Below are 25461 nucleotides of genomic sequence, written 5' to 3' on the forward strand. Positions count from 1 at the left end.
CCAAGTCGGAATTGATTTTTTAAGGATACCTCATTCTATTGGGACTCCTTGCCATGTATTCTGAATTTAGCTATATAATCCTCTACTGCATGTCTACCTTGTTTTAGGGAGCGTAAAGATATCTCTGCAGTATTCTGCTTGAAAGGGTCATCATAAATGGCGGACATAGCCGTTATAAGTCCCAGGATCTCATACTGAATTAATTGAATAACTTTCTAATAGGTAACCGCCCAAGCGCGTGGCTCACCTCTTAAATAAGATATGATGGTTAATTATATGATGGATTAATTAATACCTTAATCCTATCAGATGATTAGGTCTTAGGTTTTACATACATGCATTTTTAAATTCCTTATATTGTGATCTTATTCCTGAAAAATTTTCAGGTAGAGATGCATGTGATTCTGCTTGGGTAGGTCTCAAACAATCTTTCACTGTTTGATTTTCTGTCTGCAAATCCCTTATTGTCTGGGATAGGGTATCCACCTTCTGGGTCAGTACTACCACCTGATTTACTACCTCTTGTGGATCCATGGTAGTATACAATGTTTTTTTTTTATTATTGTTACTGTATTTTAAGGTTGGATTCTTGTATCACAGATCTAATATGCATTAGATGTGAGTGAGAGGTATAGAATATATCATCAAGTTTTAGTTAATTTGTAACAGCAAGGCAACAACTAAAGATTTTAGTGGATGTTGCCCTCCTGTCCTGTTCTAGCCACTAATACTGATAACAGTGAAACACACCAGTGTTACTGAGTCATTCTCAGCATGGCATAGGTTTGACAAGAGAGTATGAATATAATGAGGTACTTAAAAGGTAAAGTAAATAAAGTAGATGTATACGACCTGTAGGAGCTGGAGTGCGCTGGATACTGGATCACACAGTAGCTAGAAACACGCTGACTGAGGAGAGCAGAACAACCCGTGGAGTGAACGCGAGCAGAGAGCTCCGAAGGCTGCAGCTGATGACGTCACCTGTCAATGCGTCTCTCCCCAGTAGCACACAAGCGTAACCACAGATGAATTTACTCAGGAATCAGGAATCCTAGTAAAAACTTATTTAGTAATATTTGTACTTAGCGAAGCACAAGGTTAGATAAAGTAAAAGGTACTGCAGCTGAAGGAGGAAGACAGACTGCGGAAACCTCAATAATCCAACAAGGTGTAATGGGGAGGAGGAGCCATTTATAGTTTAGTCAGCTACTTCAGTTAAAGGGCCAGGTAGAAATTAGATGTAACCCATACGTATACTGACAGTAGCCCATCGGTCCTGTAGATCATCCTGCATTTTACAGATTCATATTTTAGCTTGAGCACTGTTTGTCATGCTATTCAGTGTTCTGGATGTTAAGAAAAGACACATACATTACAATATTATGCTCTATAAGAACCGCTCTCATCATCCTGAGCTTCAGTTGATAAAACGTTACAGATATATGGAAGAAGACATTCTACTCTATCCATTTTTTTTCTGATGTTATGAAAGGGCTTTAAAAAGTACTTGAAACATTTGGCAATATAAGACACACGTGTGTAACAAGTGTTTAACATACGTATTTTAAAAAAAAAAAAATAGAAAAAAAAATGAATGATTACATGAAGCCTTTTTAAGGAATAAGATATGGTGCAACAGATATCTTACCAATACCTATCACAGATATGGCTTATCTGTAAAAGGGTGAATCGCTGCTTTAAACATTTAAAAATATATAGTTTACTATAAGGAGCACCTGATATCTACATGGTCATTTCTGAGTAATATTTGTAAAATTGAAGATTATGAACCATGTGTCACAATTTAGAGTTATTAATGCACTCTGTAATCATTTTTAGGTACCTGATTGTAACAAACCATTTCCTCAAGTGCCCAGATCTGGTGAAGGCCATGTATGCCCAACTGATCAATCAAGAAAGGTAAGATTGCAAAGCTGGCAGAGCTCAGACGACTTAGCATTCCACAGATCTCATCCTGTTCGCATGATTGAAAACTGTGTGGTTTCAGAGTTGGCATAAAATGCTTAAGTACATGTTTTATGTCCGTAATGGTTTTAAATTGGTTGCTTAACATTGCATCTCAGCCACAAGCTGGCAGAGATATATGTGAGACTGCAAAAATCAGGTTGGCGCCTTTGCTGTAAAAAACGGTATTAACCCCTTTGCTACCAGAATGCGATACTTTATGTTGTAGCTCTTTATTTCAGGTGATGGTGCTTTCTACTTTACCGAATATGCCTTAAATTAACATTCCAGACAAAAATATCCACATGGATACATTTCAGTTTTAAGTATTAGCAGTAATGCTTCTAATAAAATATATAGCTGTTTCAAATGTGTATTTAAGTATGCGCCGTGCACCAGCATATTAAACACATCATTTGCTCAGAGAGTCCAAAGTGCTTGTACCCTATGGTAATAACTCAATTTGTAAATTGCTGACATGATACAAGCCCCACTAGTGCTGAGCAGCTGCAGTATTTAAAATGCTGGTGCACTTAGAATATCTAGCTATGCGTCACATGCACGTGCAGAGAAAAATGTTTACACTAAAACAGTGATAACGTCTACTAGAAACACTTTTGCCAGTACTTGTATATTGCAAATATATTTATTTTTAATTTAAAGATGTAATTCATCTATGTGCATTTTAATTTTCATCGGAATGTCCCTTTTAATATAGTCAGCACAAATGTTTTTTTTAAAGCCAATTAGCTTCTAAATAAGGTTATGAGCTACATAATGCTGTTATTTTCTGAAAGCCTTAGTTTTGTTTAATATTGTAAGCATTTAAATAAATGTTCAAAAATAAAATACGCTTATGTTTTAAAACCATAATTGTGAGAGAAGCAATGCACTACCAGCTGAACACATTTGGTGAGCCAGTGACAAAAGGCATATGTGTGTAGCCACCCATCACTAGAAAGCAGCCAGTAGTGCATGGCTGCTCAGGATACCAAGAACATTTAATTTTGATTACTGAAGTTCATTGCAAAGTCTCTTAAACTAGCACGCCCTATCTCAGCCATTGAGGCTTCATTTTGTTTTCTTTAGATGTTAATAATACTTACTAAACTACCAACCTAAAAGTCTATAAAAAGGGAAAAGGCTCCGACAAATATTTGATTTAGTTTTTTATGTGTTCTGTTACATTAGATTGTCAATTGTAAGCTTGGAACTCTGTTTCCTTTCCATATGATCCCAACAGGCTTTTTATTCCCTGTGGAAAAACTCCCATCATTTTAGTTATTTATTTTAGCTTTTTGACCTTGCCCTCTGATGTAGGCATTTACTCTTAAAATAAAAGCGCACTACGCTGCCAATTAAACAGTGATGGAATTAAGTAACTTCTGTTAATGTTTGTTCCCAGGATTGCAATGTTAGAGCTGCTTATTGCCACAATAAGTGAGAAGGATCCACTTTCTGAAGAAGAATCGAATACTTTGCAGAGAATAGCAGAGTTCATCTCTGTCTGCTTCCAAGACCAGTGCAAAGCGGTATTAAAGCTGGCTTCACCTGGGGACAATGATGAGGAGGTAAGAACCTATATGGGATTTAATGGGGATGTGAATACATTTTTAGTTCTGCTTTTAAGGGACATTGTATAGTAAAAATAATATGCTCTAAAGAATCACAACATGTGGTATTTGCAATACTTGCTATGAAACTTTGTTACCCCTGCTAAAGGGTGAAAGGAACGCAGCTGGTGATTGGTGGGGTTGAGCCACCACTGCCGATTGGCTAAAAGGCAGTTTCCTGCTCAGGACTAGCAGTTTTCTTGTGACTTCTTTGCTAGACAGTATCTGTGTATAATCCCTTTGCGAGTATGAAACACATAGCAGACCACAGCAAGTAATGCAAAAATTACATACTTTAATAATTATCATGTCATTTTTGCACTAGAATGTCTCCTTAATTTTGTACTAAGATAATAGAGCAATGATTCTGATATAAGTAGAATCAGTTTTGCATTAGTTGACATACAAGGCTGCTGCACATATACAGTGTCTCACACAAGTCATTATACCCCACACATTTGTGTAAATATTTTATTATACCTTTTCATGTGACAACACTGAAGAAATGACACTTTGCTACAATGTAAAGTAGTGAGTGTACAGCCTGTATAACAGTGTAAATTTGCTGTCCCCTCAAAATAACTAAACACAAAGCCATTAATGTCTAAACCGTTGGCAAAAAAGTGAGTACACACATTTTGTGTGGCCACCATTATTTTCCAGCACTGCCTTAACCCTCTTGGGCATGGAGTTCACCAGAGCTTCACAGGTTGTCACTGGAATCCTTGTCCACTCCTCCATAACGACATCACAGAGGCAGTGGTCATCTTGGAGGTGTGTTTAGGGTTGTTATCATGTTGGAATACTGCCCTGCGGCCCAGTCTCAGAAGGAAGGGGATCATGCTTCAGTATTTCACAGTACATGTTGGCATTCATGGTTCCCACAATGAACTGTAGCTCCCCAGTGCCGGCAGCACTCATGCAGGCCCAGACCAAGACACTCCCACCACTATGCTGACTGTAGGCAAGACACACTTGTCTTTGTACTCCTCACTTGCTTGCCGCCACACACGCTTGACACCATCTTAATCAAATAAGTTTATCTTGGTCACATCGGACCACAGGATATGTTTCCAGTATTCCATGTCCTTAGTCTGCTTGTCTTCAGCAAACTTTGCAGGCTTTCTTGTGCATCATCTTCTGGGATGACAGCGATACAGACCAATTTGATGCAGTGTGCGTCATATGGTTTGAGCACTGACAAGGCAGGAGAGCCCTGCCTTGAACGCAACCAGTTTTAGATGCACTTTTATACAAAGCTACAGTTAAGAGAGGCTTTCACAATCTTAATAAGAAAAAATATAAGAGACAGCAGGAGAGGACAACAAGCTACATTATTAGTACAATGTTTTTGTTTTATTTGAGGTTGTTGGCTGGAGAAGCAGTAGAATATAAAGCAGCTATGCAATGAGTTATGGTGTGTTATCTTGCAGTCGGGTGAAGTGACACTTCCTCCTATTTTCAGTTAAAGGGGCCCTTTCAGTGATGAGCAATTTTCACCTAACATTGACAAACTTTCTAATAAACTTTTGAGCTATTTCTGTTTAAAATTCAGTATGGATGCTTTTCTGTGAATAACACACTTAAGTCATATATTGGTTTCTAGAACAGCCCAGAAATACATGACTCACTTACAACATGCGGTCAACTATGCAGAGTGTGTGTAGCATCTGTCCTCCAGTCTCATTCTGGGGGCCCTAGTACTCAGACTACAGCAGCCCCACTAACTAATAATAGTGCCCATTAGCGGTAAGTAACACACATTCCAGTATGCTCACAAATGCCAGTTCTACAACCCCAGCAGGTGTTATCTGGCTCTTAAAAGGCTATTGCATGTGACCCTGTTCCCCTAACTTTGTGACCCAATTGCAATCTTCTGTTTAGGTAGCTCTCAGCACCATGCCGTCTACAGGTAAACTGAAGAGAAATGTTAAACATTACTCTTCCGAATCTAATACCAGCAGCTCATTAGGGACCTCCACTGTCAGACAGCTGCAGGTATTTGATGAGGACGAAACCTTGTCTAGTAGAGAAGGTGAGCTTTCATCCTCTGACTCATCTAGGGAATCTGATAAGGATACAGAGGATATTCCCTTCAGATTTCAGGTGGATCACCTAAAATATTTACTCAAGGAGGTTTTAAACACCTTATTGGTAAACGAGACAAAGCCTGTAGAAGAAAAACAGGTTCACAAATTGGAGAGACCCTTTTCTTCTCCAAATTTTAAACAACTATTTCCTGTTCCGGAATCTCTTGGAATTGTGGAGCACCGGTCCTAAGTTTGACGGTGCCATTTTCCACTCTGGCTAAACATATTAACATTCATTTGGAGGACAGTACATCCTTTAAGGCTCCAACGGATAGGAAATTGGAGGGATACGTTAGGAAGGTTTTCCTACAAGGAGATTTATTTTTCCAACCGGCAGTAAGTATTGCTGCAGTGGCAGGAACGGCTGCATTCTGGTGTGACTCGTTATCAGATTACAGTAGAAACTCCATTGGAGGCGATTCAGGACCGTATACAGACTCTTAAAACTTTAAATTAATTAATTTGCAATGCAATTATTCAGATTTATTTGCATTAATGCAAAGAGTTTTAGTTTTGCAATATTTGTCAGATGGGCTCTGTGGTTGAAATCATGGTCTGTGTATATGGTTTCTAAATCAAGACTTTTTTCACTGGCCTTTAAGGGTAAGACCCTCTTTGGGCCTGAACTGGATTCTATCATTTAAACTGTCACAGGCAGAAAAGAAGCTTTCCTTCCCAAGGACAAAAAATCCAGGCCAAAAGGGTGAGCAATTGGGCGTTTTCACTCCTTTCGTCAGAACACGCCACAGAGAAGCTGTTCCCAGAGTAAACCGGAGACGTTCAGAAGTACCTGGAAACCAAACTCAATCTGAAACAAAAACCAGGAATCCAAGAAGTCGGTCTCTGACACCAAGACCACATTAAGGGGCCCGTTTCAAGCGGTTTGGGCTCGGTCCGTTTATGATCGTTTGTTTGTGGACATCGTGACTCATGGGTACAGGTTTAGCTTCTCCTGTCATCCTCTGAGGGGCATATTTATTCTGTCAAGAGTTTCAGGAAGATAGGAGAAGAGATTGGCCTTCCTGCATTGTGTAGAGGATCTGGACTTCATGGGTTTTTGTTCCTGTTCCTCGAGGAGGAGAGTTTTCCTCAAATCTCTTCATTGTTCCAAAGAAGGAGGGAACTTTTCATTCTACCTTAGATCTGAACTGTCTTAAAGGGAGACTAAACCTATTTTTTTTTCTTTCATGATTCAGATCGCACATGCAATTTTAAGCGACTTTCTAATTTACTCCGATTATCAATGTTTTCTCCGTTCTCTTGCTATCTTTATTTAGAAAGCAGGAATGTAATGCATAGGAGCTGGCTCATTTTTGGTTCAGAACCTGGATTGCTATTGCTTATTGGTGGCTAAATGTAGCCACCTATAAGCAAGCACTATCCATTGGGCTGAACCTAAAATGGACCGGCTCCTATGATTTACAGTCATGCTTTTTAAATAAAGATAGCAAGAGAACAAAGAAAAGTTGATAGTAGTAAATTAGAAAGTTGCTTAAAATTGTATGCTCTATCTGAAACATGAAAGAAAAAAATTGGGTTTAGTATCCCTTTAAGAATTTAGTAAGGGTTCTGACCATCAGATCCATGCTTCCTCTTTGTTCTCCAAGGGCAATTCATGACTACCATAGACTTGAAAGATGTGTACCTTCACATTGAGATTCATTGATATCATTATTTATCTCAGATTTGCCTTTCTGGACAGACATTACCAGTTCACGGACCTTCTCTTTGGTTTGACCACAGCGCCCAGAGTTTTCACAAATGTCCTGGGGCTCTTCCTGCTGTGGTCAGACTACAGGACATTGTTGTGGTGCCTTACTTGGACGGACGTATTGGTTCAAGCTCCATCTTTACAATTAGCGACCAGTCACACAGAGAAGTTACTTTGGTATCTTCAGAAGCATGGTTGGAAGATAAACCTGGAAAAAAGTTCTCTTGTTCCTCGTACAAGAGTGAGTTTTCTAGGAATCATTATAGATTTAATGGTCATGCAAATTTTCTCAACAGATCAACGCACGGAGAAGCTTCAGACAGCCTGCTGCGTACTCAAGTCTATTCTTCACCCTTCTGTAGCACAATGCATGTAAGTAGTAGCCTCAATGCTATACCTTTTGCACGTTTTCATCTGCGACCCCTACAGTTATGCAAGGAATGGGAATCACTCAGATCTATCCCAAGTAATCTCACTGTACCAGGAGTTATCTATCCTGGTGGATGTCTCTAGAACCTATTTCTCCAACATTGGTGTGTCCGGTCCACGGCGTCATCCATTACTTGTGGGAAATATTCTCCCCCACAGGGAAAGGCAAGGAGAGCACACAGCAAGAGCTGTCCATATAGCTCCCCCTCTGGCTCCGCCCCCCCAGTCATTCTCCTTGCCGCTCTGAACAAGTAGCATCTCCACGGGGATGGTGAGGAGTTTGTGGTGTTAGTTGTAGTTTTTTATTCTTCTATCAAGAGTTTGTTATTTTAAAATAGTGCTGGCTTGTACTATTTACTCTACAACAGAACAGTGATGAAGATTTCTGTTTAAGAGGGCTATGATTTTAGCGCAAGTAACTAAAATCCATTTCTGTTACCACGCAGGACTGTTGAAACCAGAGAACTTCAGTTGGGGGTAACAGTTTGCAGACTCATCTGCTTCAGGTATGACTAGTCTCCTTCTAACAACACAGGCTAATGCAAGATGACAGTCATTTTTCCCCTCAGGGAAAACGGTAAGCCATTTTTCTTTCACCTCAGCAAAAAAGATAACAGGCTTCCCCCTTTTGATTTTTATGCTGGTAGACACTGTTAGGGGCCAAATCGATTGTTTTTTATTACAATATGATGGCAATTGAAATGCTTTATAAGCTCATATACACTTGGGGACGTTTTTTATTGATCTGCTTAGACATCTAGTCAGGAAGGCCCCTTCACTCTAGTGTACTGAGGGAGGAGGCCTCATTTTGGCACTTCAGCTGCGTAGTTGATTCCAAGGCAGTGCATGCAGTTCCATGTGAGAGGGTCCTGTGGCTCAGAAAGTGACTCCAGAAGGCTTATTTCTGTGGATGGTTGACCCCTAAGGAAGGTAAAAGCTGCAGCAATGCTGTAGCAGTGATTGTGGTGTATAAAAACGGTTAAATCCAACAATTAGCTCCGGTTTGCTTGTTTTAAGAGCTAGAGTCTCCATATTTGCTGTGCAATACTTTCTAAGCATTAAGACACTGGGGTCCAAATTTCAGAAATATCGGATATTGCCTTCATAGTTTTTTGAACATTCAGAAATAAAGTGTGTCATTTTATTATTTAAAGAGACAGTAACGTTTTTGTTTAAAATCGTTTTTATTGCATTGTTTGCCTGCCTAAATCTGTTTAACATGTCTGTGCCATCAGATAACCTATGTTCTGTGTGTGTAGAGACAAATGTGGTTCCCCCTTTGAGTGTTTGTGATAATTGTGCCATAGCGTCCAAACAAAATGAGGACAGCTCTGTTACATTTCATAATGTTGCCCAAGATGATTTATCCTATGAAGGTAGTGGGGATAGTTCTACATCCTCTCCTTCTGTGTCTACACCAGCTTTGCCCGCGCAGGCGACACCTAGCGCGCCAGTGCTTATTTCTATGCAACAATTAACAGCAGTAGTGGATAATTCTATAGCAAATCTTTTATCCAAACTGCCAGCATTTCAGAGAAAGCGTGATTATTCAGCTTTAAATACAGATAAAAGGGATGAACAATCAGACGCTGACGATGCTTTATCTATTTTACCCTCACATCAATCGGAATTGGCTGTGAGGGAAGGGCTGTCTGAGGGTGAAATTTCAGACTCAGGAAAAATTTCTCAACAGGCAGAACCTGATATAGTAGCATTTAAGTTTAAGCTAGAACATCTCCGCGCTTTGCTAAAGGAGGTATTAGCTACTCTGGATGACTGTGATTCTATGGTAGTACCAGAGAAGTTGTGCAAATTGGACAAATTTTTAGAGGTCCCAGTGCACGACGACGCTTTTCCAATACCCAAAAGGGTAGCGAACATAGTGGAAAAGGAGTGGGAGAAGCCAGGTGTACCCTTTGCCCCACCTCCTATATTTAAGAAAATGTTTCCCATAGTAGACCCTAGAAGGGACGCATGGCAGACGGTCCCGAAGGTTGAGGGAGCTGTTTCAATACTAGCGAAGCGCACCACTATTCCTATAGAGGACAGCTGCGCTTTCAAAGATCCTATGGATAAAAAATTGGAAGGATTGCTTAAAAAGATTTTTGTTCAGCAAGGGTTCATCCTTCAACCAGCTACGTGTGTTATTACTGTCACTTCAGCGGCGTCCTTTTGGTTCGAGGAACTAGAAAGGTCGCTCCAGAAAGAGACTTCCTATGAAGAAGTCATGGACAGAATTCACGCATTGAAATTAGCTAATTCCTTTATATTGGATGCCGCCTTTCAAATAACGAAATTGGCGGCAAAAAACTCAGGTTTTGCTATAGTAGCGCGGAGGGCGCTTTGGCTAAAATCCTGGTCGGCAGATGTGTCGTCCAAGACTAAGTTACTTAATATTCCTTTCAAGGGTAAGACCCTTTTTGGGCCGGAATTGAAGGAAATTATTTCAGACATCACTGGGGGTAAGGGCCATGCCCTCCCACAGGATAGGCCGTTTAAGGCTAAGAACAAGTCTAATTTTCGTTCCTTTCGCAATTTCAGGAACGGACCGGCTAATAACTCCTCTGCCGCTAGACAAGAAGGTAACGCGGCCCAGCCCAAACCCGCTTGGAAGCCCATGCAAGGCTGGAACAAGGGTAAACAGACCAAGAAACCTGCTGCTGCTACCAAGACAGCATGAAGGGGTAGCCCCCGATCCGGGACCGGATCTGGTAGGGGGCAGACTATCTCTCTTCGCTCAGGCAAGAGATGTTCCGGATCCCTGGGCACTAGAAATAGTCTCCAAGGGATACCTGCTAGAGTTCAAGGGACTTTCTCCAAGGGGAAGGTTCCACCTGTCTCGCTTATTTTCAGACCAGATAAAGAAACAGGCATTCTTACATTGTGTAAGAGACTTATCAAAGATGGGAGTGATAAACCCAGTCCCCTCTGGGGAACAAGGTCTAGGTTTTTACTCAAACCTGTTTGTGGTTCCCAAAAAAGAGGGAACTTTCAGGCCAATTCTGGATTTAAAGATATTAAACAAGTTCCTCAGAGTTCCATCCTTCAAAATGGAAACCATTCGGACAATCTTGCCGACAATCCAGCAGGGTCAATAATTGACTACCGTGGATCTTAAGGATGCGTATCTGCATATTCCAATCCACAAAACTCATCATCAGTTCCTGAGGTTCGCCTTTCTGGACAAACATTACCAGTTCGTGGCTCTTCCATTCGGTTTAGCCACCGCTCCCAGAATTTTCACAAAGGTGCTAGGGTCCCTTCTAGCGGTCCTAAGGCCGAGGGGCATCGCTGTAGCACCTTATCTAGACGACATCCTAATCCAAGTGTCGTCTCTTTCCAAAGCAAGGGCCCACACAGACATTGTGTTGGCTTTTCTCAGATCTCACGGGTGGAAGGTGAACATAGAAAAGAGTTCACTGTCACCGTCCACAAGGGTTCCTTTTCTGGGAACAATAATAGATTCTGTGGAAATGAAGATCTTCCTGACAGAAGTCAGAAAGCTAAAGCTTCTAAACGCTTGTCGAGTTCTTCATTCTATTCCTCAACCCTCCATAGCTCAGTGCATGGAAGTAATAGGACTAATGGTCGCAGCAATGGACGTGGTTCCTTTTGCTTGAATTCATCTAAGACCATTACAGCTGTGCATGCTCAATCAGTGGAATGGGGACTATACAGACTTGTCTCCCCAAATTCAAGTAGACCAGGTAACCAGGGACTCACTTCTCTGGTGGTTGACCCAGGATCACCTGTCTCGGGGAATGAGTTTCCGCAGACCGGAGTGGGTCATCGTCACGACCGACGCCAGCCTCTTGGGGTGGGGCGCGGTCTGGGACTCCCTGAAAGCTCAGGGCCTATGGTCTCGGGAAGAGTCGCTTCTCCAGATAAACATTTTGGAACTAAGAGCAATATTCAATGCGCTCCTGGCTTGGCCTCAGCTAGCGGAAGCCAGGTTCATAAGATTTCAGTCGGACAACATAACGACTGTTGCGTACATCAATCATCAGGGGGGAACAAAGAGTTCCCTAGCGATGAAGGAAGTAACCAAGATTATCCAATGGGCAGAGAATCACTCCTGCCATCTATCCGCTATTCACATCCCAGGAGTAGACAGCTGGGAGGCGGACTATTTGAGTCGTCAGACTTTCCATCCGGGGGAGTGGGAACTCCACCCGGAGGTCTTTGCTCAGTTAACCCAATTATGGGGCATTCCAGACATGGATCTAATGGCGTCCCGTCAGAACTTCAAGATTCCTTGCTACGGGTCCAGATCCAGGGATCCCAAGGCGACTCTAGACTCTAGCATTAGTGGCGCCTTGGTCGTTCAACCTAGCGTATGTGTTTCCACCGTTTCCTCTCCTTCCCAGGCTCATAGCCAGGATCAAACAGGAGAAGGCCTCGGTGATTCTGATAGCTCCTGCGTGGCCACGCAGGACTTGGTATGCAGACCTGGTGAATATGTCATCAGCTCCACCATGGAAGCTACCTTTGAGACAGGATCTTCTAGTACAAGGTCCATTCGAACATCCAAATCTAGTTTCTCTGCAGCTGACTGCTTGGAAATTGAACGCTTAATTTTATCCAAGCGTGGGTTTTCGAATTCTGTGATAGATACTCTGGTCCAAGCCAGAAAACCTGTGACTAGAAAGATTTACCATAAAATATGGAAAAAATATATCTGCTGGTGTGAATCCAAGGGATTCTCCTGGAGTAAGATTAAAATTCCAAAGATTCTCTCCTTTCTCCAAGAAGGTTTGGATAAAGGGTTGTCAGCTAGTTCTTTAAAAGGACAGATTTCTGCTTTATCTGTCTTGTTACACAAACGACTGGCAGCTGTGCCAGATGTACAAGCTTTTGTTCAGGCTTTGGTTAGAATCAAGCCTGTTTACAGACCCATGACTCCTCCTTGGAGTCTAAATTTAGTTCTTTCAGTTCTTCAAGGGGTTCCGTTTGAACCTTTACATTCCATAGATATTAAGTTATTATCTTGGAAAGTTCTATTTTTGGTTGCTATTTCTTCTGCTAGAAGAGTTTCTGAATTATCTGCTTTGCAATGTAATCCACCCTATCTGTTTTTCCATTCAGATAAGGTTGTTTCTCTTGTTAAGTGTATCCAGTCCACGGATCATCCATTACTTATGGGATATTCTCCTTCCCAACAGGAAGTTGCAAGAGGATCACCCACAGCAGAGCTGCTATATAGCTCCTCCCCTAACTGTCATATCCAGTCATTCTCTTGCAAGCCTCAACCAAGATGGAGGTCGTAAGAGGAGTGTGGTGTTTTATACTTAGTTTAATCTTCAATCAAAAGTTTATTTTTAAATGGTGCCGGAGTGTACTGTTTATCTCAGGCAGTATTTAGAAGAAGAATCTGCCTGCGTTTTCTATGATCTTAGCAGAAGTAACTAAGATCCATGGCTGCTCTCACATATTCTGAGGAGTGAGGTAACTTCAGAGAGGGAATGGCATGCAGGTTTTCCTGCAATAAGGTATGTGCAGTTAATATTTTTCTAGGTATGGAATTTGCTAGAAAATGCTGCTGATACCGAACTAATGTAAGTAAAGCCTTAAATGCAGTGATAGCTACTGGTATCAGGCTTATTAATAGAGATGCATACTCTTATAAAAATGTAATATAAAACGTTTGCTGGCATGTTTAATCGTTTTTATATGTATTTGGTGATAGAACTTATTGGGGCCTAGTTTTTTTCCACATGGCTGGCTTGAATTTTGCCTAGTAACAGTTTCCTTAGGCTTTCCACTGTTGTAATATGAGTGGGAGGGGCCTTTTTTAGTGCTTTTCTGTGAAGCTAAAAATACTGACAGAGACATTCAGTTTCCCTCTGCATGATCCAGGACATCTCTGGAGGGCTCAAAAGGCTTCAAAGTCATTTTTGAGGGAGGTAAAAAGCCACAGTAGAGCTGTGGCAGTTGTTGTGACTGAAAAAAAAAACAAAAAAAAAAAAACGCTTTTGTCTTTTATTATTCCATTTTGGGTATTAAGGGGTTAATCATCCATTTGCAAGTGGGTGCAATGCTCTGCTAACTTGTTACATACACATAAAAATTTCGTTAGTGTAACTGCCTTTTTTCACTGTTATTTCAAATTTTGACAAAATGTGTGTTTCTTAAAGGTGCAGTAACGTTTTTTATATTGCTTGTAAACTTGTTTAAAGTGTTTTCCAAGCTTGCTAGTCTCATTGCTAGTCTGTTTAAACATGTCTGACACAGAGGAAACTACTTGTTCATTATGTTTGAAAGCCATGGTGGAGCCCCATAGGAGAATGTGTACTAAATGTATTGATTTCACCTTAAACAGTAAAGATCAGTCTTTAACTATAAAATAAATATCACCAGAAGATTCTGACGAGGGGGAAGTTATGCCGACTAACTCTCCCCACGTGTCAGACCCTTCGCCTCCCGCTCAGGGGATGCACGCTAATATGGCGCCAATTACACCAGGGACGCCCATAGCGATTACCTTGCAGGACATGGCTGCAATCATGAATAATACCCTGTCAGAGGTATTATCCAGGTTGCCTGAATTAAGAGGCAAGCGCGATTGCTCTGGGGTTAGGAGAAATACAGAGCGCGCAGATGCTGTAAGGGCCATGTCTGATACTGCGTCACAATATGCAGATCATGAGGACGGAGAGCTTCAGTCTGTGGGTGACATCTCTGATTCGGGGAAACCTGATTCAGAGATTTCAAATTTTAAATTTAAGCTTGAGAACCTCCGTGTGTTGCTTGGGGAGGTATTAGGGGAGGTATTAGCTGCTCTGAATGACTGTAACACAGTTGCAGTACCAGAGAAATTGTGTAGGCTGGATAAATACTATGCGGTACCGGTGTGTACTGATGTTTTTCCTATACCTAAAAGGCTTACAGAAATTATTAGCAAGGAGTGGGATAGACCGGGTGTGCCTTTTTCCCCACCTCCTATATTTAGAAAAATATTTCCAATAGACGCCACTACACGGGACTTATGGCAGACGGTCCCTAAGGTGGAGGGAGCAGTTTCTACTTTAGCAAAGCGTACTACTATCCCGGTTGAGGACAGTTGTGCTTTTTCAGATCCAATGGATAAAAAATTGGAGGGTTACCTTAAGAAAATGTTTATTCAACAAGGTTTTATTTTACAGCCCCTTGCATGCATTGTGCCTGTCACGGCCGCGGCGGCATTCTGGTTTGAGGCCCTGGAAGAGGCCATCCATACAGCTCCATTGACTGAAATTATTGACAAGCTTAGAACACTTAAGCTAGCTAACTCATTTGTTTCTGATGCCATTGTTCATTTGACTAAACTAACGGCTAAGAATTCCGGATTCGCCATCCAAGCGCGTAGGGCGCTATGGCTTAAATCCTGGTCAGCTGACGTGACTTCGAAGTCTAAATTACTCAACATTCCTTTCAAGGGGCAGACCTTATTCGGGCCTGGTTTGAAGGAAATTATTGCTGACATTACTGGAGGTAAGGGTCACACCCTTCCTCAGGACAGGGCCAAAGCAAAGGCCAAACAATCAATTTTCATGCCTTTCGAAATTTCAAGGCAGGTGCAGCATCAACTTCCTCCGCTTCAAAACAAGAGGGAACTGTTGCTCAATCTAAGCAGGCCTGGAAACCTAACCAGTCCTGGAACAAAGGCAAGCAGGCCAGAAAGCCTGCTGCTGCCTCTAAGACATCATGAAGGAACGGCCCCCTATCCGGCGACGGATCTAGTAGGGGGCAGACTTTCTCTCTTCGCCCAGGCGTGGGCAAGAGATGTTCGGGATCCCTGGGCGTTGGAGATCATATCTCAGGGATATCTTCTGGACTTCAAAGCTTCCCCTCCACAAGGGAGATTTCATCTTTCAAGGCTATCTGCAAATCAGATAAAGAAAGAGGCATTCCTACGCTGTGTGCAAGATGACCTAGTTATGGGAGTGATCCATCCAGTTCCGCGGACGGAACAAGGACAGGGTTTTTATTCAAATCTGTTTGTGGTTCCCAAAAAAGAGGGAACCTTTAGACCAATTTTGGATCTAAAGATCTTAAACAAATTCCTCAGAGTTCCATCTTTCAAAATGGAAACTATTCGGACCATCCTACCCATGATCCAAGAAGGTCAGTACATGACCACAGTGGACTTAAAGGATGCCTACATTCACATACCGATTCACAAAGATCATCATCGGTTTCTAAGGTTTGCCTTTCTAGACAGGCATTACCAATTTGTAGCTCTTCCCTTCGGGTTGGCTACAGCCCAGAGAATCTTTACAAAGGTTCTGGGCTCACTTCTGGCGGTTCTAAGACCGCGAGGCATAGCGGTGGCTCCGTATCTAGACGACATCCTGATACAGGCGTCAAGCTTTCAAGTTGCCAAGTCTCATACAGAGATAGTTCTGGCATTTCTGAGGTTGCATGGGTGGAAAGTGAACAAGGAAAAGAGTTCTCTATCTCCACTCACAAGAGTCTCCTTCTTAGGGACTCTTATAGATTCTGTAGAAATTAAAATTTACCTGACGGAGTCCAGGTTATCAAAACTTCTAAATGCTTGCCGTGTTCTTCACTCCATTCCGCGCCCTTCGGTAGCTCAGTGTATGGAGGTAATCGGCTTAAATGATAGTGGCAATGGACATAGTGCCATTTGCGCGCCTTCATCTCAGACCGCTGCAATTATGCATGCTGAGTCAGTGGAATGGGGATTACACAGATTTGTCCCCTCTGCTAAATCTGGATCAAGAGACCAGAGATTCTCTTCTCTTGTGGTTGTCTTGGGTATACCTGTCCAAGGGTATGACCTTTCGCAGGCCAGATTGGACAATTGTAACAACAGATGCCAGCCTTCTAGGTTGGGGTGCAGTCTGGAATTCCCTGAAGGCACAGGGATCGTGGACTCAGGAGGAGAAACTCCTTCCAATAAATATTCTGGAGTTAAGAGCGATATTCAATGCTCTTCTGGCTTGGCCTCAGTTAGCAACACTGAGGTTCATCAGATTTCAGTCGGACAACATCACGACTGTGGCTTACATCAACCATCAAGGGGGAACCAGGAGTTCCCTAGCGATGTTAGAAGTCTCAAAAATAATTCGCTGGGCAGAGTACCACTCTTGCCACCTGTCAGCAATCCATATCCCAGGCGTGGAGAACTGGGAGGCGGATTTTCTAAGTCGTCAGACTTTCCATCTGGGGGAGTGGGAACTCCATCCGGAGGTGTTTGCTCAGTTGATTCATCGTTGGGGCAAACCAGAGTTGGATCTCATGGCGTCTCGCCAGAACGCCAAGCTTCCTTGTTACGGATCCAGGTCCAGGGACCCAGAAGCGACGCTGATAGATGCTCTAGCAGCGCCTTGGTTCTTCAACCTGGCTTATGTGTTTCCACCATTTCCTCTGCTCCCTCGACTGATTGCCAAAATCAAACAGGAGAGAGCATCAGTGATTCTGATAGCACCTGCAGACCTAGTGGACATGTCATCCTTTCCACCATGGACTCTGCCTCTAAGACAGGACCTTCTGATACAAGGTCCTTTCAATCATCCAAATCTTATTTCTCTGAGACTGACTGCATGGAGATTGAACGCTTGATTCTATCAAAGCGTGGCTTCTCAGAGTCCGTCATTGATACTTTAATACAGGCACGAAAGCCTGTTACCAGGAAAATCTACCACAAGATATGGAGTAAATATCTTTATTGGTGTGAATCCAAGAATTACTCATGGAGTAAGGTTAGGATTCCTAGAATATTGTCTTTTCTCCAAGAGGGCTTGGACAAAGGATTATCAGCTTGTTCCTTAAAGGGACAGATTTCTGCTCTGTCTATTCTTTTGCACAAGCTTCTGGCAGAGGTTCCAGACGTCCAGACATTTTGCCAGGCTTTGGTTAGAATTAAGCCTGTGTTTAAACCTGTTGCTCCCCCGTGGAGCTTAAACTTGGTTCTTAAAGTTCTTCAAGGAGTTCTGTTTGAACCCCTTCATTCCATTGATATTAAACTTTTATCTTGGAAAGTTCTGTTTTTGATGGCTATTTCCTCGGCTCGGAGAGTCTCTGAGCTATCTGCCTTACAATGTGATTCTCCTTATCTGATTTTTCATGCAGATAAGGTAGTCCTGTGAACCAAACCTGGGTTTTTACCTAAGGTGGTTTCTAACAAGAATATCAATCAAGAGATTGTTGTTCCATCATTGTGTCCTAATCCTTCTTCAAAGAAGGAACGTCTTTTACATAATCTGGACGTAGTCCGTGCCTTGAAGTTTTACTTACAGGCTACTAAAGATTTTCGTCAAACATCTACCCTGTTTGTCGTTTACTCTGGACAGAGAAGAGGTCAAAAAGCTTCGGCAACCTCTTTCCTTTTGGCTTCGGAGCATAATACGCCTAGCCTATGAGACTGCTGGACAGCAGCCCCCTGATAGGATTACAGCTCATTCCACTAGAGCTGTGGCTTCCACCTGGGCCTTTAAAAATGAGGCCTCTGTTGAACAGATTTGCAAGGCCGCGACTTGGTCTTTGCTTCACACTTTTTCCAAATTTTACAAATTTGATACTTTTGCTTCTTCGGAGGCTGTTTTTGGGAGAAAGGTTCTTCAGGCAGTGGTTCCTTCCGCTTAATCCTGCCTTGTCCCTCCCATCATCCGTGTACTTTAGCTTTGGTATTGGTATCCCATAAGTAATGGATGATCCGTAGACTGGATACACTTAACAAGAGAAAACATAATTTATGCTTACCTGATAAATTTATTTCTCTTGTAGTGTATCCAGTCCACGGCCCGCCATGTCCTTTTTAAGGCAGGTCTAAATTTTAATTAAACTACAGTCACCACTGCACCCTATGGTTTCTCCTTTCTCTGTTTGTTTTCGGTCGAATGACTGGATATGACAGTTAGGGGAGGAGCTATATAGCAGCTCTGCTGTGGGTGATCCTCTTGCAACTTCCTGTTGGGAAGGAGAATATCCCATAAGTAATGGATGATCCGTGGACTGGATACACTACAAGAGAAATAAATTTATCAGGTAAGCATAAATTATGTTTTTGCGTACTAAGCCTGGTTTTCTTCCAAAAGTTGTTTCCAACAAGAATATTAACCAGGAAATAGTTGTTCCTTCTCTGTGTCCGAATCCAGTTTCAAAGAAGGAACGTTTGTTACACAATTTAGATGTTGTTCGTGCTTTAAAGTTCTACTTAGAAGCAACAAAAGATTTTAGACAAACCTCATCTTTGTTTGTCGTTTACTCTGGTAAGAGGAGAGGTCAAAAAGCTACTGCTACCTCTCTCTCTTTCTGGCTGAAAAGCATTATCCGATTGGCTTATGAGACTGCCGGACGGCAACCTCCTGACCGAATCACAGCTCACTCTACTAGGGCTGTGGCTTCCACTTGGGCCTACAAGAACGAGGCTTCTGTTGATCAGATATGTAAGGCAGCGACTTGGTCCTCTCTGCACACTTTTGCCAAATTCTACAAATTTGATACTTATGCTTCTTCGGAGGCTATTTTTGGGAGAAAGGTTTTGCAAGCCGTGGTGCCTTCCATTTAGGTAACCTGATTTGCTCCCTCCCTTCATCCGTGTCCTAAAGCTTTGGTATTGGTTCCCACAAGTAATGGATGACGCCGTGGACCGGACACACCAATGTTGGAGAAAACATAATTTATGCTTACCTGATAAATTACTTTCTCCAACGGTGTGTCCGGTCCACGGCCCACCCTGGTTTCCTAATCAGGTTAAAAATTTTTTTCTTTATACACTACAGTCACCACGGCACCCTATAGTTTCTCCTTTTTCTCCTAACCGTTGGTTGAATGACTGGGGGGTGGAAGGCCAGAGGGGGAGCTATATGGACAGCTCTTGCTGTGTGCTCTCCTTGCCTTTCCCTGTGGGGGAGAATATTTCCCACAAGTAATGGATGACGCCGTGGACCGGACACACCGTTGGAGAAAGTAATTTATCAGGTAAGCATAAATTCTGTTTCTTCAGGGTATGAGTTTCCTATGACCATCCTGAGAGATTATCACCACAGATGTGGTTCTTTTGGGTTGGGGAGCTGTATGGGGAACTTGAAGAGCTTAGGGAGTATGGTCAGTAGGAGAGGAGCCTCTCCCCATAAATGTCCTTGAACTGAGGTCCATTTTCAATGCCCTGGTATCGTGGCCCCAGTTGCGTTCTGTCCGTTCGCTTCAATTTCTATCAGACAACATCACTATGGTAGCGTATGTCAATCATCGAGGAGAAGCACACAGTTCTCTAGTGATGCAGGAGGTAGCTCACATTCCTCAATAGGTAAAACCTTATCAGTGCCTGATCTCAGCTATTCACATCCCAGGTGTGGAGAACTGGGAGGTGGATTTTTTGAGCAGACAGACTCTTCACTCCAGCAAGTGGCCTCTAAACCAGGAGGTTTTTATCAAGATCACTCAACGTTGTGGGTCTCCAGAAAAGGATCTCATGGCATCTTGTCTCAATTTTAAGTTTCTGAGATACGGATCGAGGGACCTCATAAGAATGTAATCTGCTCCTCCATTGTGTCTTCCTCAGAGGCAGGACCTTCTATGTCAGGGTCCTTTCTTTTATTGAAATCTATATTCTCTGAGGATGACTGCGTGGAGATTGAACAGTTGATTTTAGCTCAGAGAGGATTCTCTGAATCTGTAATTGACGCCCTGATTCAGGCTTGTAATCCTGTCATCAGACGTATTTATCCCAAAGGTATGGACAGTGTTTCTCTCTTGGTGCGTAGAAAGTAGTTTCTTTTGGTGCATTTTAAAGATTTCATATACTTTAGTTTCTACTGAAAGGTTAGTTCTCTTAAGGGCCAAATCTTGGCACTTTCTGTTTTGCTGCATAAAAAGTTGGCATGTTTGCCCGATATTCAATAGTTTGTTCAAGCTATAGCCATAATTAGACCGGTCTTCAAAACTGTTTCTCCTCCATGGAGCCTTTAACTTGTTCTTCGCTTGTTCTTCCGTTTAAACTTATGCATTCTATTTATTAACTTATCTTGGAAGGTGTTTTTTCTATTGGCAATATCTTCTGCTCGAAGAGTTTTGAAATTATCTGACCTCCAGTGTGATCCCCCTTATCTGGTGTTTCATCAGGATAAGACTTTACTTCGGACTAAGACGTGTTTCTTACCTAAGGTGGTTTTAAAAAAATATATATAAACCAGGAAATTGTTGTTCCTTCTTTGTCCTAATCCAAGCTCCTCAAAGGAGAGACTGTTTGAATTCCTTGGTAGCATGAAGATAAAACTTTAATGCTCTAACCACATCCAAACAGTCATCTTACCTGTTTGTTCTGTTTTCTGGTAAGCACAAAGGTCAAAAAGCCACTGCTGTTTCTTTGTCTTTCTGGTTGAGAAGACTTATTTGTATGGCTTACCTAGAAATGGGACAGCAGCCTCCTACTCGTATCGCTGCCAATTCTACACATGGTGTCTACATCTTGGACCCTTTAAGAATGAGGCTTCAGTTGAGCAGATCTGAAAGGCTGCTACCTGGTCTTCCTTACATACTTTCACAAAGTTTTACCAGTTTTTGCTTCGGATGAGGCTTTCTTTGGGAGAAAGGAAGGCAGTCCCTATATGCTAGGTATGACTGATTGAAGAACCTTTCGCCCCACCATCTATTCTTCACATTCTATTCCACAGATTGGGTATTAGTTTCCCATTTGTAAGAATAGGAATGTGTTGGCTCTCACTACCATTAGTAAAAAAAACATAATTTATTCTTACCTGATAAATGATTTTCTTTCTTGGTAGTGAAAGCCCACAAACTCGCCCTAATTGTGAATGAAATGGTGGCAGTCTATTTGGCACCTTTTTATACCTTTACCTTTTCCTTATCCTCGGCTGAACTACTGGTAGGGAAAGTGGGAGGGATACTTTAATGCTCTGTTTGGTGTGTTTTTGCCTCCACTTGGTGGCCAGGTGATGTATTTTCCATTTGTAAGAAAAGGAATTCCTGCACTCTCACTACCAAGAAAGAAAATAATTTATCAGGTAAGAATAAATTATGTTTTTTTGCATTGTGGAGTGCTTACATAGACCTAGGAGTGACTCTTCCTTACCACTTGGAGGAGGCAAAAATTCCTAAACCCCAAGTGCTCTATAAAACCCCTCCCACCTCAAAGGTACCTCAGTCTTTACTTTGCATCTGCTGGACGTGGTCGAAGAATGAAGATGTACATTTGATTCTTGAGAGAGTGAGTTGTCCTCAGTCTATATTGAGGCCTGGTTTCCCCTCAGAGTACGTTTCTTTGCAGAGGGATGTATATGGGGTACCTTTTCCTTATCCTTGGCTGAACTACTGGTAGGGAAAGTGGGAGGGATACTTTAATGCTCTGTTTGGTGTGTTTTTGCCTCCACTTGGTGGCCAGGTGATGTATTTTCCATTTGTAAGAATAGGAATTCCTGCACTCTCATTACCAAGAAAGAAAATAATTTATCAGGTAAGAATAAATTATGTTTTTTTGCATTGTGGAGTGCTTACATAGACCTAGGAGTGACTCTTCCTTACCACTTGGAGGAGGCAAAAATTCCTAAACCCCAAGTGCTCTATAAAACCCCTCCCACCTCAAAGGTACCTCAGTCTTTTCTTTGCATCTGCTGGACGTGGTCGAAGAATGAAGATGTACATTTGATTCTTGAGAGAGTGAGTTGTCCTCAGTCTATATTGAGGCCTGGTTTCCCCTCAGAGTACGTTTCTTTGCAGAGGGATGTATATGGGGTACCTTTTCCTTATCCTTGGCTGAACTACTGGTAGGGAAAATGGGAGGGATACTTTAATGCTCTGTTTGGTGTGTTTTTACCTCCACTTGGTGGCCAGGTGATGTATTTTCCATTTGTAAGAATAGGAATTCCTGCACTCTCACTACCAAGAAAGAAAATAATTTATCAGGTAAGAATAAATTATGTTTTTTTGCATTGTGGAGTGCTTACATAGACCTAGGAGTGACTCTTCCTTACCACTTGGAGGAGGCAAAAATTCCTAAACCCCAAGTGCTCTATAAAACCCCTCCCACCTCAAAGGTACCTCAGTCTTTACTTTGCATCTGCTGGACGTGGTCGAAGAATGAAGATGTACATTTGATTCTTGAGAGAGTGAGTTGTCCTCAGTCTATATTGAGGCCTGGATTCCCCTCAGAGTACGTTTCTTTGCAGAGGGATGTATATGGGGTATGGTTTTTGTCTTTGTTCGCCTCAAGGGGAAATCTGTAACAGACCCTCAATTATTTGTCACAGGGACTTGTATTTTGCCTCCTTCTATGGATCTACAATATACTCCTATTCCAAAACCACTGCTGATATGTTACAGTACCAGTACCAGTTTGGCTGTCTGTTTGCTGGTAGATGATATTATATCATACTTTTCCCACCCTCATTACTCGTGGACTTCACTGCTTGGGTATTTGTTCCCATAAGTATTAGATTGTGGTTTCTCACCACCTGTATGAAAGAAAACATAATTTTATGGTTATCTGATAAATTCAATGATTTCGTGGCGGTGATAGTCCACAAAACCCCTCCTTGTTTTGTCTTCTTGTTGCAGCTTTCTTTTTCTTCTTAAACGGGAAGAGTCCACAGCTGCATTCATTCATTTTGGGAATTCAGAACCTGGCCACTAGGAGGAGGCAAAGACACCCCAGTCAAAGAGGCCTATGTATGAAAGGTCTTCCGGACCTGATCCGACAGACAGTCAAGTCCAAAATAAACCTTCATGATTCAAATAGGGCATGTCATTTTAAACAACTTTCCAATTTACTTGTATCACCAAATTTGCTTTGTTTTCTTGGTATTCTTAGTTGAAAGCTAAACCTATGAGGTTCATATGCTAATTTCTTAGACTTTGAAGGCCTCCTCTAATCTAAATGCATTTTGACAGTTGTTCACTACTAGAGGATGTTAGTTCATGTTTCATATAGATAACATTGAGCTCAAGCACTTGAAGTTACCTAGGAGTCAGCACTGATTGGCTAAAATGCAAGTCTGTCAAAAGAACTGAAAATAAGGGGACAGTTTACAGAGGCATAGATAAAAGGTACTCACAGAGGTAAAATGTGTATTATAACTGTGTTGGTTATGAAAAACTGGGAAATAGGTAATAAAAGGGATTATCTATCCTTTTTAGCAACAAAAAAATCTGGTGTTGACTGTCCCTTTTAACCTAACATATATAGTATACTGAAACAGAGGTCACCAAAATACACTAAAAAAAAAAACAAAAATAAAAAAAAACCAGGTCTCCATAAATTTGCATTGGAAGGTCTCTGTGCTGTAACCAATTACATGTGCCTAAGCAACACCATGGTCTATCTGTATCAGGTGTGAATCTAAGGAGTCGGTCTTCATAAGTTTTTTAAGCAAGTAAAATAATCGAGGCAAAAGAAAAACAGGTTTCAATGCAAATAAATATATGTTAAACAGTTGCAATATTTTTCTTTTACAAGATACGATGAGTCCACGGATTTCATCCTTACTTGTGGGATATTGCCTCCTGGTCAGCAGGAGGAGGCAAAGAGCACCACAGCAGAGCTGTATATATAGCTCCTCCCTTCCCTCCCACCCCAGTCATTCTCTTTGCCTGTGTTAGTGATAGGAAGAGGCAAAGTGAGGTGTTAGTTTAGATTCTTCAATCAGGAGTTTATTATTTTTAAATGGTACCAGTGAGTGCTATTTTACTCAGGGGTAGAGCTGCAGGCTTTTCAGCAACTGGAACTGGGGAGATTTTCATTCTCTCTGCGCCTCCCATACTGTTTGCTGCCCTGCTGATGGTCTTAGCAGATATTATCTAACACCCTGTTTGTTCCCACAGATCTGCAGGAGGTGATAAGGACCTCTTCATCGTGTGGGACAAGTTCATGCTGCGCTCAGCATTGAGGTATGTGCAGTCTTTTGATTCTGGGGAGACTGAGTAGCTCAGAACAGACTGGCCTTTATTTCCTATACCAGGAAGGGGTAATCAATTTGCACAAAGTCATTTACATGCATGGGTATTCCCCTCTTGTTATGTGAGCTGGATCAGCCGTGATAACAGTGGGCTCTTTAAAACATTAGCCCGGCTGAATAACATTGCACATTATGTGTGGGCTTGACGCTGGGGATTGTAACCGGGAGTTCTTACTCCAGTGTGTTCTGACTTAACATTTGCAGTACATGTTCTATATGCAGTATAAAGGCAGGACACTTTAAGGGTTCACATTGTTTGTTTTTCTAAGGGCGGCAGAGTTCCGACATTAGTATTTCCCCATGCGGTCTCTTACTTACCCGGGGGAGTTAGTTTACCGCCCACGAGGGGCGGGGCTTAGCGTTCACGCGCTTAGCCGCGCAGTTGGTATCCTGGGTTTAGACGATGGGCAGTATACCTCAAGGCTTCAGTGTTTCCTAAGTCCGCTTGTCTCAGTAATATTTTCAAGTGTTCTTAGGCACGCCATTCACGGAGTGATATTATTTGGCTCGTGGGGACAGGTAGGCACCGCAGCAGAGCTGTAATGAGGTGCAAGTGTAAATTTCTGTCCTCAGGCATTACGCATATTTGGAGTGTACATTCATAGGGATAGCTAAAGTAAACTAATAGTGCTTCCCTGTTATTTCATTGTCGAGTGCTGGGCAGTAAAGATTGTACAGTTTTATTTTTTAAAGACACAGTACACTCATTTTTTTCAACGTCTTTGTTCTCAATTATA

At 42.0% G+C, this 25461-nt stretch overlaps 1 protein-coding gene across 1 annotated transcript in view; it reads left to right on the plus strand.

Moving 5' to 3' along the window:
• Nucleotides 1-25461, plus strand: part of ATXN10 (ataxin 10) — a gene marked incomplete in the record, with an annotated part of 986216 nt that overhangs the window by 464083 nt on the left and 496672 nt on the right. Inside the window, 2 exon segments of the mRNA XM_053719008.1 lie at nucleotides 1840-1920; nucleotides 3371-3536. Of these exon segments, the coding sequence (XP_053574983.1) occupies nucleotides 1840-1920; nucleotides 3371-3536 (247 nt within the window).

Source organism: Bombina bombina, chromosome 6 (genome assembly GCF_027579735.1).
Source record: "Bombina bombina isolate aBomBom1 chromosome 6, aBomBom1.pri, whole genome shotgun sequence".
NCBI lineage: Eukaryota > Metazoa > Chordata > Amphibia > Anura > Bombinatoridae > Bombina > Bombina bombina.